Source organism: Bufo bufo, chromosome 5, assembly GCF_905171765.1.
Source record: "Bufo bufo chromosome 5, aBufBuf1.1, whole genome shotgun sequence".
Classification (NCBI taxonomy): domain Eukaryota; kingdom Metazoa; phylum Chordata; class Amphibia; order Anura; family Bufonidae; genus Bufo; species Bufo bufo.
In genome coordinates, this window is record NC_053393.1 from 271,782,059 (window position 1) to 271,808,344 (window position 26,286).

The window sequence follows — 26,286 nt, forward strand, 5'->3', positions numbered from 1 at the left end:
AAAAGAAAGGACGACAGTTTCGTCCGGTGATAAATCTAAAAAATCTAAACGTTTATGTGCGATACCGCCATTTCAAAATGCAGGGTATCCACCTTCTCAGTGACCTTCTCCTCCCGGGGGAGTGGATGGTTAAGCTCGACTTGAAAGATGCCTACCTCACGGTACCAGTTGCCAGGCAGTCCAGGGACCTACTTCGTTTTCTTTGGAGGGGGCAGATATGGCGTTTCACCTGCCTCCCGTTTGGCCTTTCCTCAGCTCCATGGTGCTTCACCAAGCTCATGAAGCCGGTGGTGTCATGGCTTTGAAGTCAGGGTGTCCGTTTGATAATTTACCTGGACGACATGCTACTCATTGCCCAGGATCCGCCCACTCTTCGGGCTCATCTGCGTTTGTCCGTCTCCCTTCTCACCGGCCTCGGTTTTGTGATCAATCAAGAGAAGTCTTGTCTTCAACCGTCGAGATCCATGGAATTCTTGGGGTTCAGAGTGGACTCCACGGCTCGCATTCGATGCCTTCCGTTGGCCAAGGTTCGGTCCATCCGCAAGGAGCTGCGTCACACTCTACGGCTTACTCAGGTTTCCCTACTGCACTTGGCCCGTATTTTGGGTCTCCTTTCTTCCTCGATTCAGGCAATTTTTCCGGCCCCGCTCCATTACCGGGCACTTCAAAGGCTCAAGATTGCTCACCTGCAGGCGGGTGCCTCCTACGCGGAGTCAGTGGTCCTGGATCAGGACACCAGAGACGAGCTGACGTGGTGGATTCACAATCTCGACGTGTGGAATGGCAAAGCCATCGTTGGTCCTCAGCCAGACATGGTTATAGAGTCGGACGCCAGCCTGCTGGGGTGGGGTGCTCGCTGCAACGGCATCTCCACCGGAGGTCCTTGGTCAACGTCGGAGTCATCTCTACACATCAACGCTTTGGAGCTTTTGGCGGGATCCTTCGCGATTCGAAGCTTCGCCAACGACAAAGTCAGTGCTTGCATACGGCTCAGGATGGACAATGTGTCAGCCGTGCGCTATGTGAACTCCATGGGCGGCACTCGTTCGGCGATGTTGACATATCTGGCGAAGGAGTTCTAGTCTTACTGTCTGGACAGAGGATTCACGGTTGTGGCAGAGTATATTCCAGGTCTTCTCAACGTCCACGCAGATTGGAGTTCTCGTTACATCTCGGACTTCAACGACTGGAGGTTGGAATCGACTGTGTTCTCCTCCATCGAATCCCTCTGGGGTCCCTTTTCCTTGGACCTGTTTGCTTCTCGATGGAACGCCCAGTTGGCCAGGTATTACAGTTGGAGGCCGGACCCTCAGTCGGAGGCGGTGGACGCACTTCTCCAGGATTGGTCAGGCACCCTCTCTTATGCTTTTCCACCCTTCGCTTTGATGCCCCGGGTGCTATCTCAGGTACGTTACCAAGCGGCGGAAATAGTTCTGGTGGCCCCCTTCTGGCATGCCCAGGTGTGGTTTCCCCAGCTTCTGGAACTGTTGATTGCGGACCCGTATCTTCTTCCGCCACTGCCGGATCTTCTTTTGGGCCCGATGGGTCAGCACCATCCCCTCTTGATGCAGGGCTCCAGACTAAAAAAAATATCAAGGAGCCATTGGCTCCGAACCTGAAAAATTTAGGAGCCAAATTGACATTTTTAGTCACCAAACTTAAAATACATATAATTATGGTATAATAAAAAATAAAAACACACATGTCTAGGGTTGTCACGATACCAAAATTTTGACTCTATACCATAAAGAATTGCGATACTCGATAAATAAAAATAAAAACACCAAAAAAATCCACGTGCATTCCAGATTTTATGGAACGTCTGGACCATAATAGAACAGTCCTAACCTAATTTTAGGGACAAGGTGACAAAAAAATGGCAAATTGCACGTTTTTTATTTTTTTTTATGTTACGGCGTTCACCGCATAGCAGATATTTTTAAATATTTTAATAGTTTGCACTTTTTCGGGTTTGGCAACATGTAATTTTTTTCTATTGTTTATATATTTTATATGTAAAATTGGGCAAGGGGGTGATTTACTATTTTGGGGTTTGTTTTTCTTTTTATTTAATAACTATTTCCCCCCCTTATGGGCTAGAACCTGGGATCTTTCATCCCTTGTCCTATTCACCCCAATAGAGATCTATCAGGGTGAATAGGACTTCATGGTAACTGATCGAAGGCCCAGGGCTCCGATCGGAACTGCCACTGCCACCAATGATTATAATACTTTGGGAGGGGGGGGGGGGGTTGGGGGCGCACTGCGCCACCAATGAATATAGTTCATGCTTAATACAAACGCAGGCTGCGCTACGGGTGCCAGCCATGTCCCATACCCGGCACCCAGCCTCTATGACTGCGCGTGCCTATCTGCCGCTATTAACCCGTCAGGTGAGAGTTAGGTAGGCGGGGGGATACTGGGCAGCAGCAGTAATTAGCAAGTGGCGAGGTGATCATCAGTCATCTCGGCACTTACTAATGTTAAGTATGTAAAGGGTTAATAGGAGCCCTGCGCTGGTCAAGACACTAAATATCTAGTGAACCATATATCTCTTTCAAAAGTCCGTGCTGAGTAGGAGGGGAGGTTATCTCCTCCTACTAAGCACGCACGGACTATTGAAAGAGATATGGTTCACTGGCTTTTTAGTGTCTTGACCAGCACGGGGCTCCTATTAACCCTTTTCTTCCCTTATTAAGATAATTTTTGTGAGCCCAGGCAGGGAGCTCACACGGAGCACCAGCAGCGGCCCCGTGAGTGTTATCAGGGTCGTAAAAACATAAGGAGTAGCCTTTAGCAGCGGCAGCGCAGGGGTGACTGTGACTGTTTGTGGAATGTTAGGTATGCACTGAAAAACTTCTCAAGCTAACCTGTTCTATGGAGCAGTCGGCATGGAGCGGCTCCCTGTTTTCATGACTGAAGAGCAAGCTGCTACTGTGTTCAGCGTGGGAGAATGGGGGTGGTGTGAGAGGAGCAGCCAATGGCAGGGCAGCCCGGGGATACTATGACCAATCAGCAGGCTCCTCACTAATAACAGAGCTCTGTACTGTGCAGAGCTTTGTTATTGGATTGCCGTCTGCCTGCTGTATAAAATCCCGTTCTTCTTAAAGCGGCAGAGCAGCGGAGGGTCTAGGCGCAAATGGCGACAAGACTACAAAGTCTTGTCGCCATTTTGCAATTCTAAGTCGCATTGGCGACCATTTTAGTCGCCATCTGGAGCCCTGTGATGGATGGCTCGCTTCGTCTTCTGGCGTGCAAGGTCTCGGGGGTCGCTGGGACATCGCTGGAATATCGGAGACAGCTAGATTTCTCCTGGAGAGTGCTTGGGCCCCCGATACTGGGGATCTTGGTCTCGCTGGTGCTTGGAACGGAACCTGGGTTCCGTTGCGGCTCCTGTAGAGGATGTTTTACAGTTTCTGTCCTCTCTTTTTGAGGACGGCAAGGCGTATCGTACTATTAATTTGTACAGGTCTGCTATTTCCTCCCGTCATCAGGGTTTCTCGGGTTGCCCGGCAGGTCAGCATCCACTGGTACGCCGTTTGCTCAAAGGTTCTAGTCTCTCTAGACCCCGATTCTCCTCTTTGTGGGATGTGTCTTTGGTCATTGACTTCCTTTCTCATTGGCCTCCTAATTCAGATCTTTCGCTACGCCAGCTTTCGGCGAAACTCTTCACTTTATTTTGCCTGGTGTCTTGTAAACGCGTTTCTGACTGCATCCCTGCGTCCCACGGACTCCACAACTCTTCATTTCCTTTCGCAGGCCTTTTGCACCAGTTACCAGTGTTACCCTGTCTCGCTGGGTCAAGTGGATTCAGTCTCTCGCGGGCATCGATACTTCTGTCTTCACGGCCCATTCTGTTCGGGGCGCTTCTGCCACGTCTATGGCAGTCTCGGGGGCCCATCTGGAGGATATTTTGAGACTAGCGGACTGGTCCAGGGCCTCTACGTTTAGGGATTTTTATTTTAGACCTGGTCCTCATGCCTTTTTGACGGTTATTTCTCCGCTTTGAACTTGTAATATGAGCCTCCGTGTCTTGTTAAAAAATTTAATGATTTTCCTAGTTTATGACGTAAAGTCATGATTTTATTAAAGACACGGAGGCGAGTATTGCCCTCCCGGGGGTTGTTGGGTTCCTGCTATTTTTTATTTTTGGACTGTGTATTGCTAGTTTTTATTTATGGTGTGATGTTTCCTTTTAGAATATGTAATTATATAAAAGTATATTTTGCAAATCCTTGCCACTGTCATGGTATTGTTTATTTTACTTGATTTTTTACTCTGAAATTACCACGCATTTTTTGTTCTCCATTTTCCCTTAGGTTGACTCCCCTGATCCTGGAGCATATCCATACAGTTCTATGCAGTCATGTTTCATGTCGATCTCCACAGTTTGGATCGGAGTTATGATTGTCTCCCGTTGGAGTGCACCAGTTTGAGAGGTTCCAGTGGCTCGTTGGAAGTCCGTTAGTGCTACAGTTGGACAAAGAAAGAGGAAGAGTTCACTGAGGAGGGCCTATTTATGGACTGGTTGGTGGGAGGGGTTACCCTATGGGGTGTTTCTTTATGTTACCATGGTTACTCTTCTTGCTGCTATGGAATTTAGTAAAGGAAGAGATGCAATACTCGCCTCTGTGTCTTTAATAAAATCATGACTTTACGTCATAAAACTAGGAAAATCATTCAATTAGCTAAATGGTCATCTCCTGCTATTTTCTTGGTGAGGCTGTTCTCTGAAGTCCCACAAAAACTCCATTACAGTGCGCAAATTCTCCAGGACTGGCGCAAACAGCACTATGAATGAAAATGGATACAAAGCTGCAGAACCATTCATCATGTACTTGTACAACCAAATCCTAAATGTGTTTCTGTCACCAATTTTGGGGGGTTTAATCAGGATAAAATTATGATATTTTACTTTGGGAGCACTCGGTTAAGTGATATTCTTTCATGGAGTTTTTGACGTCTTTTTTCCATTGTATACTAACAATGACCAACTGATAGGAGTGGGTACCAGAGATGGGACACCCACCTATCTAAAGAATGATGCTCGCACGATGACTATGCAATAATCTGGCCAATACAATCAAGACAGAGAGGGTGTACGAAACAGGTTTACAGATAACTAACTGAAAAGTATCATTACATTAAAGGGGTTATCAGAGATTAAAAAAATGTCTCCCATATGCCCGGGTCCCCTCACACTGAATATACTTACCTGGCTTCCCACGTTGCTCCTGGTCCCCGCACCGTCGCTTCTCCGCGTGCACAAATGAAAACATCCAGTATCAGGAAGGGATCCCCACCTGCCATTGGCTTTCATGGCAACAGACTCATTTACACAGGAGGGTACAGACAGAGATGTAAAACTGATAAAAGAATGAATATATTACTCTTTTCTACGAGCAGATTTCCTTTTTTCTTCATTAAGTTCATGTGTTGCATCTCGGAGCTTTACTTCACATCCTGGTGCAGTGCCTGGAATTATGTCTAACTGTAGACTTTTACTCTGCACAGAAAAATTGTGTGTAAACATAAATTGAAAATGACAAGTTTTATTTTGGGTTGTATTACTATAGAGGTCACAGAAAAAAAAAAGAATAAAACATTCAAGAAATATACCAAACCCTGAAAAACATTAACAACACAAATACATTTGATCCATAGTGCACACACAGCTATGTCTACAAGGTGTTCCCCAAAAAGCAACAATAAGCAGTTTAGGACAGACTTTTGCAGACGATGAACTTTCTCCTTCCTCCAGTCCTTTCCACCTACGGCTACAGAAAGGCTAGGTGCACGTACATGATCTCACACATTTAAAAGGAAATTAGGGAGAGGGGCAGGGCTTACACCTCCTGCACAATGAAATGCCTGCAACCTCCTACTCCATATATAGATCAGGAGTCTCTGCTCTCTGGATGACTCCATATATGTCGGCACTATGACTATGAGGGAGGAGATCCTCAGGCATTCTTTGGGATATCCCGGTATATTTAAAGGGGGTTTCCAAGATTTTTTTTTACTGATGACCTATGCTCTAGATCTGGGGTCAGCAACCTCCGGCACTCCAGGTGTTGTGAAATCATGCATACTAGCTTGGCTGTTCTCTGAAATCCCACAGAAGTGAAAGGAGCATACTGGGAGTTGTAGTTTCACAACAGCTGGAGTGCCGAAGGTTGCTGATCACTGCTCTAGATAGTACTAAGCAGAATAGATGGCAGCATGTCCTTCAAGGGTTCTTTCTTATGGACCCAATTAGAATAATGTACAAAAATTGCCACAGATAGTGCAACGTTTCGACTACAGTTAAGTCATAGTCTTTCTCAAGCATAATATAGAGTGAACCTTATTCTCATATATAGTATAAAAAACATCTCCCCTACATGGGATGCGTCCTGAGAGGCAGGGTCAGGGGAGAATGACATTTTTTGATCACGTGGTTGTGGTTGTGAGTTGGTCACATGATGAGAAGACGTCTGTGGAATACTGAAGAATAGAGATCAAGGGGTAGTATTAGGAATGAGAAATGCGCAGTTACATCCTGTGAACGTTGAATCCATGTGCGCGATGTTGGAGACCTTCAAAGATTGGCTATATGCCATGTTGATCACTTGTATGAGGTATTTGATTGGTGAATACACAGCTACGGTACTTGAGATTAAGTAATTACTGTATGTTGTGCAAATGATTGGTTATATGTGGTAGGGGAGGTGTTTTTTTTATATTATATGAGAACAAGGTTCACTCTATATTATGCTTGAGAAAGACTATGAAAGACATTGCACTATCTTTGGCAATTTTTGTACATTTTTATGAACTTAATTTGAATAAATACCCTTGAAGGACATGCTGCAGTCTATTCTACTTGGTACTGTATATAAAGCGACCGCTGGGGATCTATGGTTGATGACTGGCTGAGGTATTCGCGAGGGAGTCTAGAGGGAACATTGGTGCTGCTTTCACTTTATATTTCTACTATTCTATCCTCTAGATAGGCCTTCAGTATCTGATTGGTGGGGGTCCAACACCCAGGAACCCCATCGATAGGCTGTTTGAGAAGGCCTCCTGTGAGCGCTGCGGCCTTCTCTCTGCTTTTTATAGGCCTGAGATGACACATTCATGTGTCATGAGGCCTAGGAGCAGCTCAGCCCCATTCAAGTGAATGGGGCTGAGCTACAATACCAAGCACAGCCGCTATACAATGCACGGATCCCAGGTGTCAACCCCCACCGATCAGGTACTGATGACTTACCCAAAGGATAGGTCATCAGTAAAGAAAAATCCTACTACTTTTAAACCGTCACTGTGGGGTCTTAAACCCAAAACTTGTTATTTTTTGGGGTAACTTGTACAAGTGTCCTGTGAATTTATGTGTGCACCTATATCAATATAAGTTCAGCTTTGCCGTTATTGTTTAATCATCATGTTTCAAGACACAGAAACGCTAACATATCTGCCTGGCTAAGGTAATATTTAGGAATGAGAAGGGGCTTATTTCGGCCACAGCATCTAAGGCCATAGACTGGAAGAGGGAGAACGGGACTCTGTATTCGTTTTTTTTTTTCCCTTCCCTGGCACTGTGGTGGACATTACTAGGGAAAAACTAATATGGACATTATTGGGGGGTCATTGTGGGGGACATTACTGAGGGGCACTGTCGGGAATTTTATTGGGGACACTGAGTGGGCCATCAGTGGCAACAATATAGGGGGCACAAATGTACATAGCTACGGCTATTTGGGAATGAAAAGGATTTATTTAGGTAGACGTATTATTTAGTAGTCCCTAATACATCTCCAAATAACGTGTTACTCAGATTTTTAAAGACTATGAATGACAAATCTGTCTAGCTATGCTACAGTATGGAGAATATAAGACCAAACAAAAAAAAACACACATTTAATAAAAAGACCTTCTTTATTGTGTCATATCCAAAAAGACATACAATACATAAATATAGAAAATAGTAAATGAAAATCAGTGCAAATCAACCCTGTCAGAATGTAGTAGTTAGTAATATTGAATTATCCTAAACATCAATTTGTAATAGGGAAATGATCAGACCAAACTACTATCATAATAATCCGAAAATCTGGAAGGCCATCCTGATTTTCAGATTATTACGATAGTAGTTTGGTTTGATCATTTCCCTATTAGAAATTGATTGATTAAAGTGTTGGGGATTGGATTTTTGTACTACTTTTTAGTTAATATGGCACTGATGTTAGTGAGCGATTCAGTTTACATCTCTGTATTACTGGTTGAATATTCAATATTACTAACTATATATTTTTAAGTGAGATGGACTAATATAATACATGTGTACGTAGAGCTCGGTGGGGCTATCATTCTCACAGCGTTGATTTGCACTGCTTTTCATTTACTATATTTATGTATTTTATGTCTTTTTGGATATGACACATTTGTAGTTTTTGTAGTTAGGTCTTTTAGTTATGTTCCCACACATAATTTTTTATTTTATGGCTGTTTTTGTTTGGTTTTCTAGTATGAGGATATGTTACAAGGAATCTTACCTTGCTTTTCTTGGCTACTGACTAATGCTACTTTCACACTGGCGTTTTGGCTTTCCGTTTGTGAGATCCGTTCAGGGATCTCACAAGCGGTCCAAAATGAATAAATTTTGCCCTAATGCATCCTGAATGGAAAAGGATCCGCTCAGAATGCATTAGTTTGCCTCCGTTCAGTCTCCATTCTGCTTTGGAGGCGGACACCAAAACTCTGCTTGCAGCGTTTTGGTGTCCGTCTGACGAAACTGAGCCTAACGGATGCGTTCTGACACACAATGTAAGTCAATGGGGACGGATCCGTTTTCTATGACACAATCTGGCACAATAGAAAATGGATCCATCCTCCATTGACTTTCAATAGTGTTCAAGACAGATCCGTCTTGGCTATGTTAAAGATAATACAAACGGATCCGTTCTGAACGGTTGCATACGGTTGTATTATTTGAACGGATCCCTCTGTGCAGATCCATGACGGATCAGCACCAAACGCGAGTGTGAAAGTAGCCTAACAAATCCAGATAGATATTTTACAATACTGGGATTACCAATTCATATACAGGCTGATGTGGCATTCTGCAGTCTGGGAAAGCTGGCTAACAACCACTGAGGAGTGGTGATAGGATTATACTGGTTATATAAAATACACAGAGAGCTGCCTTGATATATTGTGTGAAGAAAACATGGTAGCAGCCTGAGAGAACAATCCACTGCTTTTCAAGTTTTTTTTCCTATGGTCTGCAATTGTGATATCTTACAAAACAAGAGTAAATAACAGACACATGAGGAGATTATATTAGGTTTACCATGATTTTTTTTTTTTATCGTAAAAGAAATGTGTCACCAAAAATGTTATCTGTCAGTTAAAACCAGATAGTAACACATCTCTTATTTTTTTTTTTAAACATTTTTGAACATGATTATGGGGGGGGCCATCTTGCCTGAGCTGTTCTTAAAAGGGAATTCCCATTGCAGACAATGGGGGCATATCCATTGTCTGATGAGCGCGGGTCTCACCTCTGGGACCCGCACTTACAAGGAGAACGGAGCGGGGAGAGCTGTGGCTGGAGGTTCCCGGATTTCGTGGGGTCCGTCCACCACCAAGCGCTGCTCCCATAGAAGTGAATGGTAGCACACCGCACACACGCGCGGCCCCTGTTCCCATTCATTTCTATGGGGCAGACAGAAATAGCCAAGCCAGTGCGCTCTCTGTTCATTTCCCTGCTCCGTTCTCATTGTAGGTGCGGGTCTCACCTCCTAGCGATATGCCCCCATTGACTGTGATGGGAATAACCCTTTAACATCATTTACAAAGCATTAACAAAAATGGCTTTATGGCAGCTCCATGGGCCATAGACACAATGGTCTGGAGTTGACCCTATTGACTTCAATGGGAGAGTTTTCTAGGCATGCTCTGTGACCGGTGAAGAGGACATTGTACAAGGAAAGAATAGACAAGATCTGACAATCACCTATTGTGAATGGTGGATCCTGACTTATCTATCCACAGAGTTGATATCATTACAGGCAGGATTACAATGAGTTAACTGCAGTAAAGTAATCTGTACAGACCAAGAAGTGGAGCCAATTATTAGACATAGTGGCCAGTGCAAAAGCTGCAGCATTTTTTGTTTTAGTTTAAATAAAAAAAATAAAAAATAAAAATCACCAAAAATTATTTTTATATATTTGAAACATAAAAAAGTGATTTAGACAGGAGGTCATTTTCTAATGACACATTCCCTTTAAGCAAATGTAGGGTTTGTCCAAGATCTTAAAGAAGGTTGTCCGGGCTTTTTCATATTGTTGACCTATCCTCAGGATAGGTCATCAATATCAGATCAGTGGGGGTCCAACACTTGACGATCAGCTGTTTGAGGAGACGGCGTGCATTGTGCGCATGTGCCATTTTCCTTCTCTCTTCCTGCTGCTGTAAGGGACAGCAGCGGTGAGCAGGAAGAGAGAATGGAGACTGCACATGTGCACGCCTTCTACTCCTAAAGCTGTTCAGAGGGGGTGCCGAGTGTCGGACCCCCTCTAATCTGATTCTGATAATCTATCCTGAGGGTAGGTCATCAATATGAAAAAGCCTAGTCAACCCCTTTAAATGATCTCAGCCATCCCCTTTAACTAATAAAAACAAAAACTAAATATCAGGTATCACAAATCTACTCTATTAACTTTAACGCTTACCGATTTGTTGGAGTCGTTATAAATTCCTAATGCTTTTTCTAAACTTGTACGGTACTTCTCCATTCGCACAGAGAAATCTCGATACCTTTTGTCCAGCACCGAAATACATTTTTTTATTTCTGACGAATGAGCATGCCCTTTCTCACAAAAGCCATCAGCAAGCTGTATCAATAATTTTACCCTTTCTTTAGTTTGCTAAAAAAAAGAGAAAAAATTAATTATTTTCACTTTTTGCTAAAAGAAAAAATAAACACTAGCTTTAAAAAGCCATTAACAGTACAATATGTCACATCATCAAGATACCTTCATTCAGAGTACAGGGATTTTAACATCCTGACTCCTTCAACATTGTCATGTACTCCTGATGAACTTCTGGTACAAGCACCAAAGACCAAACAGAAGATTAAGGCCTCATGCACACGGCCGTGTTCCGCGGCGAGTGTATTACTGTACAGCAGCGGTGGCATGAAGCGCACGGCGTCATAGCAACCAATGACGTCGTGCGCTCCTGCTGTCAGCAGAAATCCCGGCCGGGTTACCACGGACCGCTCTCGGCCGCGGAACACGGCCGTGTGCATGAGGCCTAACAAAGAAAAGCCATAATTCACTCCATAGACAGGCAGTGCGTGCAGGGAAAACCTTGCTGGCTTGGTTTTGGATGTCGCATGGACTGCAAAAAAAAGGGCACACAGACCAAACAAGAATTGTTTATGGACTTCTTCACGGATGAATGACTGACCATGGCACCTGAGTAAAATATTTATTGTAGGTGTAAAGGCAAACCTTAGGAGACTGTGATTGAGAGATATTTTACACATTAATAAATGGAAGCATTAGACCCAAATAATGTGGATACCAATACAGGATGAATTTTTATTTTATTTTTTCATTTTACATTTTAGAAGCCTTTTATTATCCATTTTACTTATTTTTATTTATTTTTTTACTATGTAATGTCTGCATATCTCAGTATGCAGGTGGCTCTTGACCATCAATGTCAGCACTGATCAACATGTCCTCCATGTGACAGCAGAAAGCCTGTGATGTATCTGCGACCTCAGATCTGTGAGAGGGCGGAAACTTCATTCACGCTCCAGTGTTATACACAGTCATACTCATTACTTTTAAAGCAGTGATTAGGACTTCTTGTGACATGGAGCTGTTATACAGCTTAATCTGCTATTAAAAGGAACCTGTCACCATTAAAACAGAAATTTATATGCAGGCTACATGTTAAAGGGAAGATTGATATATAGTTTTATGGGAAAAGATTCAGTATAACTTTTGTATTTTATTCATTTAAATTCCTGCTCACTCTGGGCTTTGAAGTCAAGGACATGGTCCTATCAGTGATTGACAGCCTTCTCTCTATGGAAGTTATTGACAGCTATCTCTGCATACACAGCCATAGAGAGAGCTGTCAATCACTGATAGGACCATGTCCTTGACTTCAAAGCCCAGAATGAGCAGGAGTTTAAATAAAATAAAATAAAATACAAGTTAGGGTCTATTCACACGTCCGTTGTTTCTTTCCTGATCTGTTCCGTTTTTTGCGGACCAGATCTGGACCCATTCATTTTCAATGAGTCCTGAAAAAAAATCAGACATTGAGCTGTCCGATTTTTTTCAGGACCCATTGAAAATGAATGGGTCCAGATCTGGTCCAGATCTGTTCCGCAAAAAACGGAACAGATCAGGAAAGAAACAACGGACGTGTGAATGGACCCTAAGTCTACTTTCAAGCTTAAAGGGTTTCTGTCATGGGAAAAATAGTTATGTAGCTAACTGACATTAGCGATGGGCTAATGTCGGCAGTACATAACAGTATGTTTGTTAAAGGGTTTCTACCACCAGAAATACTGTTATGTAGCTGACTGACAATAGTAATGCGCTAATGTCAGCACTACATAACAGTATGTTTTTTACATTTCTCCCTGCAGCCGTTTTGGTAAAAAAAAAAGCACTTTTATAATATGCTAATAAGCCTCTAGGTGCTATGTGGGCGTAAAATCAGCACCTAGAGGCTCCGTCTACTCACCCTTTATCCCGCCCAGGTCCTCTGTTCTGCCCGCCCCTCTTGAATGATGCCACTGTTCCCTGCGTCGCAGGCAAAATCCGGCACCTGCGCTGTTCACTTCTGTATTCGGCGCAGGCACAGTGAGTGAATGATGCGCTCCTGGTGCCGGATTCCTCACTGCGCCGACTACGACACAGTGAGAAAGCTGGCATCAGGAGAGCGGCCTTCACTCACTGCGCCTGTACCGAATACAGAAGTGAACAGCGCAGGGGCGGGATTTAGTCTGCGACGCAGGGAACAGTGACATCAATCAAGAGGAGCGGGGAGGGCAGAACAGGGGACATGGGCAGGATAAAGGGTGAGTAGACGGAGCCTCTAGGTGCCGATTCTATGCCCACATAGCACCTAGAGGCTCATTAGCATATTATAAAAGTGCTTTTTTTAAATTATTTAAACCAAAACGGCTGCAGGGAGAAAGGTAAAAAGCATACTGTTATGTAGTGCTGACATTAGCTAATGTCAGTCAGCTACATAACAGTAATTCTGGTGGTAGAAACCCTTTAATTCCCTGCCTGCCGCCGTTCTCTTAAAAAACTGACTTTTATAATATGTTAATGAAGCCTCTAGGTGCTATGAGGGCGTTGCTGCAGCACCTAGAGGCTCGTCTACTAGCCTTTTGGCACGCCCACGTCCACTTGATTGACGTCCTTCTCCGCATCGTCCTCATAATCCTGCGCCTGCGCTGTCAAGTTTAGTATTTGTCGCAGGCGCAGTGAATGAAGGATGCTCAGCTGCTGCAAGCTTCCTCACTGCGCCTGCACCAATTACGTCACAGGCCTCCCCGGCAGGCCTGCCTGGCAGTAGCCAAGCGTCCTTCACTCACTGCACCTGCGCCGAATACTAAACTGTTGAACAAAGTCCCTTTTAGAGACCCTCGGGATATTTTTATTAATGCAACAATGGTCTTTTGAGACCTAGAATCCCTATAGGGGTCCCTAACTAATGTTAAAATTATATCTTTATTGATTAATTGTTTAAAAGTTTATTTGCAAACACACACTCTAAAGAAGAAAACTCAATTTAAAATTATCAGTGTCTAGTGTTATATGGGATTATTCCGGTTGGAGCAGTGTAATTACATTCACAATTGTTTGGTGAGGGTCCCTTAATTGGTGTATCTCATCCTACCTTTTCATTAGGGTGGTATTCACACTGGTAGTTTATTAAGCTGGTTGTTATCATGTGTTCACATGCAAAGCACTAGTGGAGGTGTCACTCCTGCTGAGATTCTCTACTATTTTACCCCTGTATTCAAGGTGACCATACAGCTAACAATGTTGCTGTCCTTAAATTATTTGTAGCTACTTGTCTCTACTGCAGGGCTACCTCTAAATTCCTAGTCTCTCTCTCTGCTAATCTCCCTAACTCTCTCCCTCTACCAAGGCTATGCTAAGTCCTCTATTACTGTTCATGGAGGTCTCAGTAGCGCTGTGAATGCCAATTTCCCTCACTCTAACACTCTCTGCTACGCTGCTGCTGCCTCGTGCTTGTAACAATAAATCCCTGCTCCTAGACACTGTTTAAAAAGTATCACACTATACCACCCCTCCCGACATGTTTCGCCACATGCTGTGGCTTCGTCAGGGGATGTGGGGTATATGTGTGCGCGCGCTTACTATGACCTTTCTTTATGCTTTTACAGGTCCCGCCCACCTGTCAAGACTCTCACTTGCGACCAATCACAGTCGCTTCCTCCGGTCACCTCCACTGTGCGCGGACTGAACCCGTCCGCCGACGTATATCCTGTGCGCTCCCCTCTTCCTCCTCGTCACCTGTAACGCCAGGTAAACAAGGTATATTGCATGAATGAATGGGGGGGGGGATGTTGCGGTCTATCTATGACGAATGCGATCGTCACAAATCTCCACCCCTTCTACTCATCGCACCCCCTCCTCCTCCTCGGTCAAGCTTTAACCCATTCATGCCGCCCAGGCACGTCAGTCTGCCCATATAGTATATTATCCTACAGCTATTGTACATAATTCATCTCTGGGTAGGGACAAACGTCAAAGGGGGCAAGTGAGGTCACTTGTAGTTGGGGAGAGATCTAAAGACTTTTTTATTTTATTTTTTATCAGAGTTAACAGGGTATAGTCCATCCACCATACTTTATACTATTCCATGGAAGTGACACTATTGCTGGCTTCTATCGAAGTAACACTGTGGCTGGCTTCTTTTTTGGCTATGTGACTATCCTACGGTGGTGTGAATCTTTATTTAAACCGAGGTCTATAGTAGTGTTTCTTCTAGTTTGTTGTTTTACTATAATGTTTTTTACTTTTGGATTTTTATGCTTTCTTGTTGTGCTATGTTAGATTTAAATGAAGGCCGTATATGAAAAACCCTTATTTAGGCCTCCTGGACTCAGGGTCTGTAATTTGTATATCCATCTGGCCTCTTCCTGCAGAAGTTTAACATCTAAGTTACCTCTTCTTGGTCCCAGAGTTTTTTTCTCCAGTCCCCAGAATTTTAGAACCTCCAGATTTCCACCATGGGCATATGTTATATGCCTATATAGTGACGTGTCTTTGCCCGTATTTATGGCACTTATGTGACCAGATATTCTGCGCCTCAACTCCTGTGTGGTTTTGCCCACATATAATTTGGGACAATTGCATGAGGCGGTGTAAATAATGCCACTGCTCCGACAGTTGAAGAACTCTCTGATCACATGTTCACGTCCATCTATGGGGTTTTTAATTTTTTTTACTCTAGGTAAATATTTACAAAAGGTGCAACTTCCGCAAGGGAAAGAGCCAGTAATACTGGATTTTAACCAGCTCGTATTTATCATCTGTCTTTCAGGAAGGAAGCTATGAACAAGCTTATCCCTAAGATTTGGTCCTCTCCTATATGTGACGCTAGGATATGGTGGCAGTACAGCTCACAATTGTTCATCGCTGGTAAGTACCTTTCAATGCTTCTTTAGAATCTTCATCACCTGTTGATTGCCACAATCATAGGTCCCTATGCATCTAATCCTTTTGTCTTTTCCTTCTTTCCTCTGATTGGCTTTGTAGTCCTGAGATATTATTTCATCCCTATTTATGCTTTTGACACGGTTAAATGCCTTTTTTAGGCATTTACGTGGGTAACCCCTGCTCCTAAATCGATTATAGAGCTCATCAACCTCTTTCTTAAATGTCTCTTCCGTGGCGCAGTTCCTTCTGGCTCTGAAGTACTGCCCCACTGGTATTCCTTTCCTCAATGCCACTGGGTGCCAGCTCGTCCAGTGGAGAAGACTATTTGTTGAGGTGGGTTTTCGGAATATTTGTGTTAGGATTTGCCCATCCATGTCCTTCTGGATCAACAGATCCAAAAAACATATTTGACTAGGGTGGATTTCGAAAGTGAAGTGCATGCCTATTTCATTGTGGTTTAACCTATCAACAAAGGTGACGAACTCCCATTCCTCCCCCTCCCAAAATAACAGAACATGTACAATAGCTGTAGGATAATATACTATATGGGCAGACTGACGTGCCTGGGCGGCATGAATGGGTTAAAGCTTGACCGAGGAGGAGGAGGGGGTGCGATGAGTAGAAGGGGTGGAGATTTGTGATGATTGCATTCATCATAGATAGACCGCAACCCCCCCCCCCCCCCCATTCATTCATGCAATATACCTTGTTTACCTGGCGTTACAGGTGACGAGGAGGAAGAGGGGAGCGCACAGGATATACGTCGGCGGACGGGTTCAGTCCGCGCATAGTTGACCGGAGGAAGCGACTGTGATTGGTCGCAAGTGAGAGTCTTGACAGGTGGGCGGGACCTGTAAAAGCATAAAGGAAGGTCATAGTGAGCGTGCGCACACATATACCCCACATCCCCTGACTAAGCCACAGCATGTGGCGAAACATGTCGGGAGGGGTGGTATAGTGTGATACTTTTTAAACAGTGTCTAGGAGCAGGGATTTATTGTTACAAGCACGTGGCAGCAGCAGCGTAGCAGAGAGTGTTAGAGTGAGGGAAATTGGCATTCACAGCGCTACTGAGACCTCTATGAACAGTAATAGAGGACTTAGCATAGCCTTGGTAGAGGGAGAGAGTTAGGGAGATTAGCAGAGAGAGAGACTAGGGATTTAGAGGTAGCCCTGCAGTAGAGACAAGTAGCTACAAATAATTTAAGGACAGCAACATTGTTAGCTGTATGGTCACCTTGAATACAGGGGTAAAATAGTAGAGAATCTCAGCAGGAGTGACACCTCCACTAGTGCTTTGCATGTGAACACATGATAACAACCAGCTTAATAAACTACCAGTGTGAATACCACCCTAATGAAAAGGTAGGATGAGATACACCAATTAAGGGACCCTCACCAAACAATTGTGAATGTAATTACACTGCTCCAACCGGAATAATCCCATATAACACTAGACACTGATAATTTTAAATTGAGTTTTCTTCTTTAGAGTGTGTGTTTGCAAATAAACTTTTAAACAATTAATCAATAAAGATATAATTTTAACATTAGTTAGGGACCCCTATAGGGATTCTAGGTCTCAAAAGACCATTGTTGCATGAATACTAAACTGGACAGCGAAGGCATGGGATTATGAGGACGATGCGGAGAAGGAGGACATCAATCAAGTGGACATCGGCGTGCAAAAAGGCGAGTAGACCGAGCCTCTAGGTACTGCAGCAATGCCCACACAGCACCTAGAGGCTTCATTAGCATATTATAAAAGTCTGTTTTTTAAGAGAACGGCGGCAGGCAGGGAGTTAAACATACTATTATCTACTGCTGACATTAGCACATCGCTAATGAATGGGTCAGGATTCAGTGCGGGTGTTATGTGTTCACATCATGTATTGCACCCGTGCGAAAGGGGCTTTATACTGAATTTTTTCCCATAAAATTATACAATAACCTGCTTAGCTCCTCTATCTCTATAACCCGCTGCCTTCAGCACAAAACACCACGTTCAACGTGACAGGTTCCGTTTAAAGATAAGATTGCAAATTTATGCCACATCTGCATAGAGACATCAGTGGCTAGAACATACATCTATAAATTAGCATTAGAAAGGTGTTAAAGGGCTTCTGTCACCCCACTGCGCCGATCGCCTGCGCCGATGGCATCACCGAAATAGAAGACGTCATCGGCGCAGGCGCACTGAGGGAGTTCTGAGGAGACGAGCTTCCTCATCTCAGAGCGCCTGCGCCGATTCAACACAGGCGCACGATTTTTGAAACGCCGACAGGGCTGGCCGGAGGAGGAGATCCCGGCTGGCCCTGTCAATCAACAAGAGGAGGGGGCGGATTTCTGCAGCAGCTACCAGCAAGTAGACGCCCTACTTGCTGGTAGAGACCGAATTTGCATATGATAAAACTTCGTTTTTTGAATAAACTGCTGGATCAAAGTAAGGAACAGAATTATATTTTCATATATCGCTATATAACTAATTTAACTAGCCCAAAAAAAAAAAAAATCACTTTAGTGGGGTGACAGAAGCCCTTTAACCACCTCAGCCCCCAGTGCTTAAACACCCTGAAAGACCAGGCCACTTTTTACACTTCTGACCTACACTACTTTCGCCGTTTATTGCTCGGTCATGCAACTTACCACCCAAATGAATTTTACCTCCTTTTCTTCTCACTAATAGAGCTTTCATTTGGTGGTATTTCAATGCTGCTGACATTTTTACTTTTTTTGTTATTAATCGAAATTTAAAGATTTTTTTGCAAAAAAATGACATTTTTCACTTTCAGTTGTAAAATTTTGCAAAAAAAATGACATCCATATATAAATTTTGCTCTAAATTTATTGTTCTACATGTCTTTGATAAAAAAAAAATGTTTGGGTAAAAAAAAATGGTTTGGGTAAAAGTTATAGCGTTTACAAACTATGGTACAAAAATGTGAATTTCCGCTTTTTGAAGCAGCTCTGACTTTCTGAGCACCTGTCATGTTTCCTGAGGTTCTACAATGCCCAGACAGTACAAACACCCCACAAATGACCCCATTTCGGAAAGTACACACCCTAAGGTATTCGCTGATGGGCATAGTGAGTTCATAGAACTTTTTATTTTTTGTCACAAGTTAGAGGAAAATGATGATTTTTTTTTTTTTCTTACAAAGTCTCATATTCCACTAACTTGTGACAAAAAATAAAAAGTTCTATGAACTCACTATGCCCATCACGAAATACCTTGGGGTCTCTTTCCAAAATGGGGTCACTTGTGGGGTAGTTATACTGCCCTGGCATTCTAGGGGCCCAAATGTGTGGTAAGGAGTTTGAAATCAAATTCTGTAAAAAATGACCTGTGAAATCCGAAAGGTGCTCTTTGGAATATGGGCCCCTTTGCCCACCTAGGCTGCAAAAAAGTGTCACACATCTGGTATCTCTGTATTCAGGAGAAGTTGAGGAATGTGTTTTGGGGTGTCTTTTTACATATACCCATGCTGGATGAGATAAATATCTTGGTCAAATGCCAACTTTGTATAAAAAAATGGGAAAAGTTGTCTTTTGCCAAGATATTTCTCTCACCCAGCATGGGTATATGTAAAATGACACCCCAAAACACATTCCCCGCCTTCTCCTGAGTACGGAGATACCAGATGTGTGACACTTTTTTGCAGCCTAGGTGGGCAAAGGGGCCCATATTCCAAAGAGCACCTTTCGGATTTCACAGGTCATTTTTTACAGAATTTGATTTCAAACTCCTTACCACACATTTGGGCCCCTAGAATGCCAGGGCAGTATAACTACCCCACAAGTGACCCCATTTTGGAAAGAAGAGACCCCAAGGTATTCGCTGATGGGCATAGTGAGTTCATGGAAGTTTTTATTTTTTGTCACAAGTTAGTGGAATATGAGACTTTGTATGAAAAAAAAATAATAAATAAATAAATCATCATTTTCCACTAACTTGTGACAAAAAATAAAAAATTCTAGGAACTTGCCATGCCCCTCACGGAATACCTTGGGGTGTCTTCTTTCCAAAAAAGGGTCACTTGTGGGGTAGTTATACTGCCCTGGCATTTTCCAGGGGCCCTAATGTGTGGTAAGTAGGTAAATGACCTGTGAAATCCGAAAGGTGCTCTTTGGAATGTGGGCCCCTTTGCCCACCTAGGCTGCAAAAAAGTGTCACACATCTGGTATCTCCGTACTCAGGAGAAGGTTGGGAATGTGTTTTGTGGTGTCATTTTACATATACCCATGCTGGGTGAGAGAAATATCTTGGCAAAAGACAACTTTTCCCATTTTTTTATACAAAGTTGGCATTTGACCAAGATATTTATCTCACCCAGCATGGGTATATGTAAAAAGACACCCCAAAACACATTCCTCAACTTCTCCTGAATACAGAGATACCAGATGTGTGACACTTTTTTGCAGCCTAGGTGGGCAAAGGGGCCCAAATTCCTTTTAGGAGGGCATTTTTAGACATTTGGATACCAGACTTCTTCTCACACTTTGGGGCCCCTAAAATGCCAGGGCAGTATAAATACCCCACATGTGACCCCATTTTGGAAAGAAGACACCCCAAGGTATTCAATGAGGGGCATGGCGAGTTCATAGAAAAAAAAAAAATTTTGGCACAAGTTAGCGGAAATTGATTTTTTTGATTTTGTTCTCACAAAGTCTCCCTTTCCGCTAACTTGGGACAAAAATTTCAATCTTTCATGGACTCAATATGCCCCTCAGCGAATACCTTGGGGTGTCTTCTTTCCAAAATGGGGTCATTTGTGGGGTGTTTGTACTGCCCTGGCATTTGAGGGTCTCCGCAATCATTACATGTATGCCCAGCATTAGGAGTTTCTGCTATTCTCCTTATATTGAGCATACAGGTAATGAGATTTTTTTTTTCCGTTCAGCCTCTGGGCTGAAAGAAAAAAATGAACGGCACAGATTTCTTCATTCGCATCGATCAATGTGGATGAAAAAATCTCTGCCAACAAAAGAAAAAGGAGGGGAAAGGCGTCTGCCAGGACATAGGAGCTCCGCCCAACATCCATACCCACTTCAGCTCGTATGCCCTGGCAAACCCGATTTCTCCATTCACATCAATCGATGTGGATGAATAAATCATTGCCGGGATTTTTTTTTTTATATATATACAAAGTGTTTGCCAAAGTATATGAACACCGCCACCTCCTCAGCTCATATGCCTCGGCAAACATATCTTTTACTGAAGAGGAGAAATCTCATCTTGCAGCGCCGCATACACCAACTTGCGTGTAATCTGACAGCAGCGCAATGCTTCTGTCCGAATGCACATCAGTGCTGCAGCTAGTCGATCGGTTGGTCCACCTGGAAGGTAAAAAAAACAAAACAAAAAAGAAAAAACCAGGCCGCAAAGCAATAACTTTATTAACTTTAGAACAGAACATATTAACTTTTTTTTAAACTTTTTAAACTTTTTTACTTACCGGTAATTTTTTTTTTGTTTAGTTTTTTTTACCTTTATAGAACAAACCTCTCCTTCCCCATGGGACAATGTGCAAAGCGCAAATCGCCCAAAGATGTGGCGAAGTACGTTATGCACTTTATCCCAGGTGAAAGGAGAGGTTTGCAGCAGCTGTGAGTAAAAGGGCCCTAATAGCCCTGTGTGCCTGTCCTGTGAGATGCAATCCCTATGCTAGGTGTACCTGTGTGTGGTACTTCCGGAAACACTCACCTAAGCATAGGGCAGGGTGGTCAGGGCAGTCAGGACAGAAATAGCGGGTGTCACGCCTTATTCCACTCCTGCTACAGACACGACATTTTTTTCGGGGTGGCGGTTGGGTTGAGGTACCAGCAACGACACTGGGGAAATGTCGCTCGTGTAGACGGCTAACTACACTGGTGGATGGGGCCACGGAACCTCCTGGGTAAAGGAGGTTCGCGATGATCTCTTCCTGGAATTTGAGGAAGGATCCTGTTCTCCCAGCCTTACTGTAGAGAACAAAACTATTGTACAGCGCCAATTGAATTAAATATACAGACACCTTCCTATACCAGCGTCTGGTTCTGCGGGAAACTAAATAGGGAGCCAACATCTGGTCATTGAAGTCCACCCCTCCCATGAGCGCATTATAGTCGTGGACTGAGAGGGGCTTTTCAATGACACGGGTTGCCCTTTCAATTTGTATTGTCGTGTCTGCGTGAATGGAGGAGAGCATGTAAACGTCACGCTTGTCTCTCCATTTCACCGCTAGCAGTTCTTCGTTACACAAGGCAGCCCTCTCCCCCCTTGCAAGACGGGTGGTTACAAGCCGTTGGGGGAAGCCCACGCGACTAGTTCGTGCGGTGCCACAGGCGCAAATCCGTTCTAGAAACAAATGCCTAAAGAGGGCCACACTTGTGTAAAAATTGTCCACATAAAGATGGTACCCCTTGCCGAATAAGGGTGACACCAAGTCCCAGACTGTCTTCCCACTGCTCCCCAGGTAGTCAGGGCAACCGACCGGCTCCAGGGTCTGATCTTTTCCCTCATAGATCCGAAATTTGTGGGTATAGCCTGTGGCCCTTTCACAGAGCTTATACAATTTGACCCCATACCGGGCACGCTTGCTTGGGATGTATTGTTTGAAGCCAAGGCGCCCGGTAAAATGTATTAGGGACTCGTCTACGCAGATGTTTTGCTCAGGGGTATACAAATCTGCAAATTTCTGGTTAAAATGGTCTATGAGGGGCCGAATTTTGTAGAGCCGGTCAAAAGCTGGGTGGCCTCTGGGACGGGAGGTGGTGTTGTCGCTAAAATGCAGAAAACGCAGGATGGTCTCAAATCGTGTCCTGGACATAGCAGCAGAGAACATGGGCATGTGATGAATTGGGTTCGTGGACCAATATGACCGCAATTCATGTTTTTTTTGTCAGGCCCATGTTGAGGAGAAGGCCCAGAAAAATTTTAAGTTCGGAAACTTGGACTGGTTTCCACCGGAAAGGCTGGGCATAATAGCTTTCCGGGTTTGCGGTTATAAATTGTGTGGCATACTGGTTGGTCTCTGCCACGACTAAGTCCAAGAGCTCCGCAGTCAAGAACAGCTCAAAAAATCCCAGGGCCGAACCGATTTGAGCCGTCTCAACCCGAACTCCAGACTGGGCGGTGAAAGGGGGAACTACAGGTGCGGCTTAAGTTGGTGACTGCCAATCAGGGTTTGCCAGCACCTCAGGGACTCTAGGGGGTCTACGGGCCTGTCTGCGCGGTGGCTGCGACGGGGTAACTACTGCACGTGCCACCGTACCAGCTTCAACTGCCCTTCTGGTGCTCGCTACTTCACCATGTTGTACGGCAGTGCTGGTACTAGGTCCAGGAAGGGCTGCGCTGCTGGTGTATGCCTCACCAAGTGATCCGGCAGCGACAGCCCCACTCTGCTGCTCTTGAAGCGGATCCTGCGTAACCTGTGGTCTAGCGACACGGGGCCGGGTACGCCTGGTGCTGCCAGGGGACCTCCACCTCCTCGTCCGAACTTTGGGTCAGAGAGCCACTGCTTTCCACAGGTTCATATACTGTCCCGCTAGATTGGTCAGATGAGGGTTCCCACTCCTCATCCGACTGGGTCAGAATCCTGTAGGCCTCTTCAGAAGAATACCCCCTGTTTGACATTTTGGACTACTAAATTTAGGGGTATTCCCTGAGACTACCCAAGAAAAAAAGCAAACCTGTCTTACAAAGGGGAGGCTAGCGAAGTACCGGAGGCCGCTGCGGTTGATAAAAAATATCAAAACTGATTTTTTTTATCGCCGCAGTGCGTGTAAAGTGAATGTGCAGTGATCAAAAAATAATAATTTTTTGTCACTGCGGTGGGGCGGGTGTGGGTGAACGCACGTGTGGGCGACCGATCAGGCCTGATCGGGCAAACACTTCGTTTTGGGTGGAGGGCGAACTAAAGTGACACTAATACTATTATAGATCTGACCGTGATCAGTTTTGATCACTTACAGATACTATAAAAGTACAAATGCTGATTAGCGATACGCTAATCAGCGAATAAAAGTGACTGCGGTGCGGTGGGGTGGGCGCTAACTGACGCTAACTACCTAACCAAGGGGCCTAAACTATCCCTAAAACCTATCAGTCAATACCAGTGAAAAAAAAAAAAGTGACAGTTTACACTGATCACTTTTTTTCCTTTCACTAGTGATTGACAGGGGCGATCAAAGGGGTGATCAAAGGGTTAATTGGAGTGCAGGGGGGTGATCTGGGGCTAAGGTGTAGTGTTTGGTGTACTCACAGTTCAGTCTGCTCCTGTGCTGGATCCAACCGACGAAAAGGACCAGCACAGGAGCAGAGAAGCCATATAACAGATCATATTTACTAATATGATCTGTTATCTGGCTTGTGATTCGATTTTTTAAAAATCAGCAACCTGCCAGCGACGATCATTGGCTGGCAGGTTGCTGATGCAATTCTCCTCGAACTTTTGCCGGCCCGCGATGCGCATGCGCGGGCCGGCTGTGACCGAAATCTCGCGTCTCGCGAGAGGACGCGCCGGCGCGTCCACTCGGAATGAAACAACCACCTCCAGGACGCGTCTGTGCGTACAGCGGTCCGGAGGTGGTTAAATAACCTTGGCTATGAGCTGTGCGCTACGATTGGCCAGCGCTGCAGCAAGGGACAACCCTAATACAAAAACTCTGCCCCGTACAAAAGAGGGAGCTGCACACACCGGAGCCTATACCGGGCGAACGGAGCGGGGCCCAGACATACTAGTAAGTGCAGGGGGACCCCTGGGCGCCGCTCTGCCCACTGATATAGTTAGTTTTTAGACTAGTGAAAGGTCCTCTTTAAGGACACAGGGTGTACCTGTACGCCCTATGTAGTTCCGATCACTGCCGCACGGCGGGCGGTGATCGGAACAAGGTGCCTGCTCAAATCAAGGAAAAGGGACAAAAAAATAAAAAGAACTATGGCTCAGAATATGGAAACACTAAAACATCTTTTTTTTGTTTAAAAAAAAAGCTGTTATTGTGTAAAACTTAAGTAAATTTTAAAAAGTCAGTACCAAATAGTACCAAACTCACAGTCATCTCATCCCGCAAAAATCATGTCCTATTCAAGATAATCGCCCAAAAACTGAAAAAACTATGGCTCTCAGACTATGGAAACACTAAAACAAATCATTGTGTAAAACTTACATAAATAAAAAAAAGTATACATATTAGGTATCGCTGCGTCCGTAATAACCTGCTCTATAAAAATATCACATGACCTAACCCCTCAGATGAACACCGAAAAAAAAAAAAAAAAGGTGTAAAAGAAGCCATTTTTTGGTCACCTTACATCACAAAAAGTGTAATAGCAAGCAATCAAAAAGTCATACACCCCCCAAAATAGTGCCAATCAAACAGTCATCTCATCCCGCAAAAATCATACCCTACCCAAGATAATCGCCCAAAAACTGAAAAAAGGAGATTTTTTGCGAAAGTCACCTGTAAAATCTTTTTCTCGATTTTTCCATTGGGGGACACAGACCATGGGTATAGCTTAGAGGTATTAGTAGGAGGGACACTATGCAAATACAAGAGAGCTCCTCCTCCTCGGGCTATACCCCCCGACTCCACCAGGAGGAAATCAGGCGTTGTACAAGCAGTAGGAGAAGGAGCAAGAAAAATCATGGAACCATCGGACCAAGCCATAAGGTCCAACCACAAACAGAAACTGAACTGAAGACCCCTCCTGCAACAGGCAGAATGGGTGGGAGCTGTGTCCCCCAATGGAAAAGTCGAGAAAAAGATTTTACAGGTGAGTTTCACCAAAAATCTCCTTTTCTCGTACTTTTATCCATTGGGGGACACAGACCATGGGACCTCCTAAAGCAGTCCATGGGGTGGGAAAAAAAATCACAGCACCGCCAGGAGGAACGTCCAACAGTCAAACAGGAACCACAGCCTGCAAAACCCTGCGGCCAAAGACAGAATCAGCCGAAGCGAGTGAATACGACTGATAGAACTTCGTAAAGGCATGTAAGGATGACCAGGTGGCCGCCTTACACAGCTGAGATGCAGAGGTACGATCTCGCCTTGCCCAGGAAGCCCCCACCGCCCTAGCGGAGTGAGCGGTAATCCGAGCCGAGGGAACCCTACCACGAGCACGATAAGCCGCGGAAATAGCCAAGCGGATTCATCGCGCCACAGAGACCTTGGAGGCCGCCAGACCCCCACAAGGTCCCTCGGGAATCACAAGGAGGGAATCCGAACGGCGGACGGAAGCGGTAGCCGCGAGATACCCTTCAGGGCCCGTACGACATCCAGGGAAGGTAGAGCGCGTTCCATGTGGTTCGCCGGGGAAGGGCAAAAGGAGGGCAGAACAAGATTCCCGTTAAGGTGGAAGGGAGAGACCACCTTGGGCAAAAAGAAGGGAACCAGACGGAGCACAACCTTGTCCTGGAGAAAAAAGGCTCCTGGCGGAAAAGCAGTCAGCTCCGACACCTGTCTGATGGAAGTTATGACCACAAGGAAGACCACCTTCCAGGTGAGAAAAGTCAGGGAGACCTCTCTCAGAGCCTCGAAGGGGGGCCATCTGCAGAGCGCGCAGGACCAATTTAAGATCCCAAGGAGG

At 44.6% G+C, this 26,286-nt stretch overlaps 1 protein-coding gene across 1 annotated transcript in view; it reads right to left on the bottom strand.

The window, feature by feature from the left end:
• TRIO (trio Rho guanine nucleotide exchange factor) overlaps nucleotides 1–26,286 on the bottom strand; it is a 796,191-nt gene that overhangs the window by 438,314 nt on the left and 331,591 nt on the right. Inside the window, 2 exon segments of the mRNA XM_040431356.1 lie at nucleotides 5,391–5,506; nucleotides 10,719–10,913. Of these exon segments, the coding sequence (XP_040287290.1) occupies nucleotides 5,391–5,506; nucleotides 10,719–10,913 (311 nt within the window).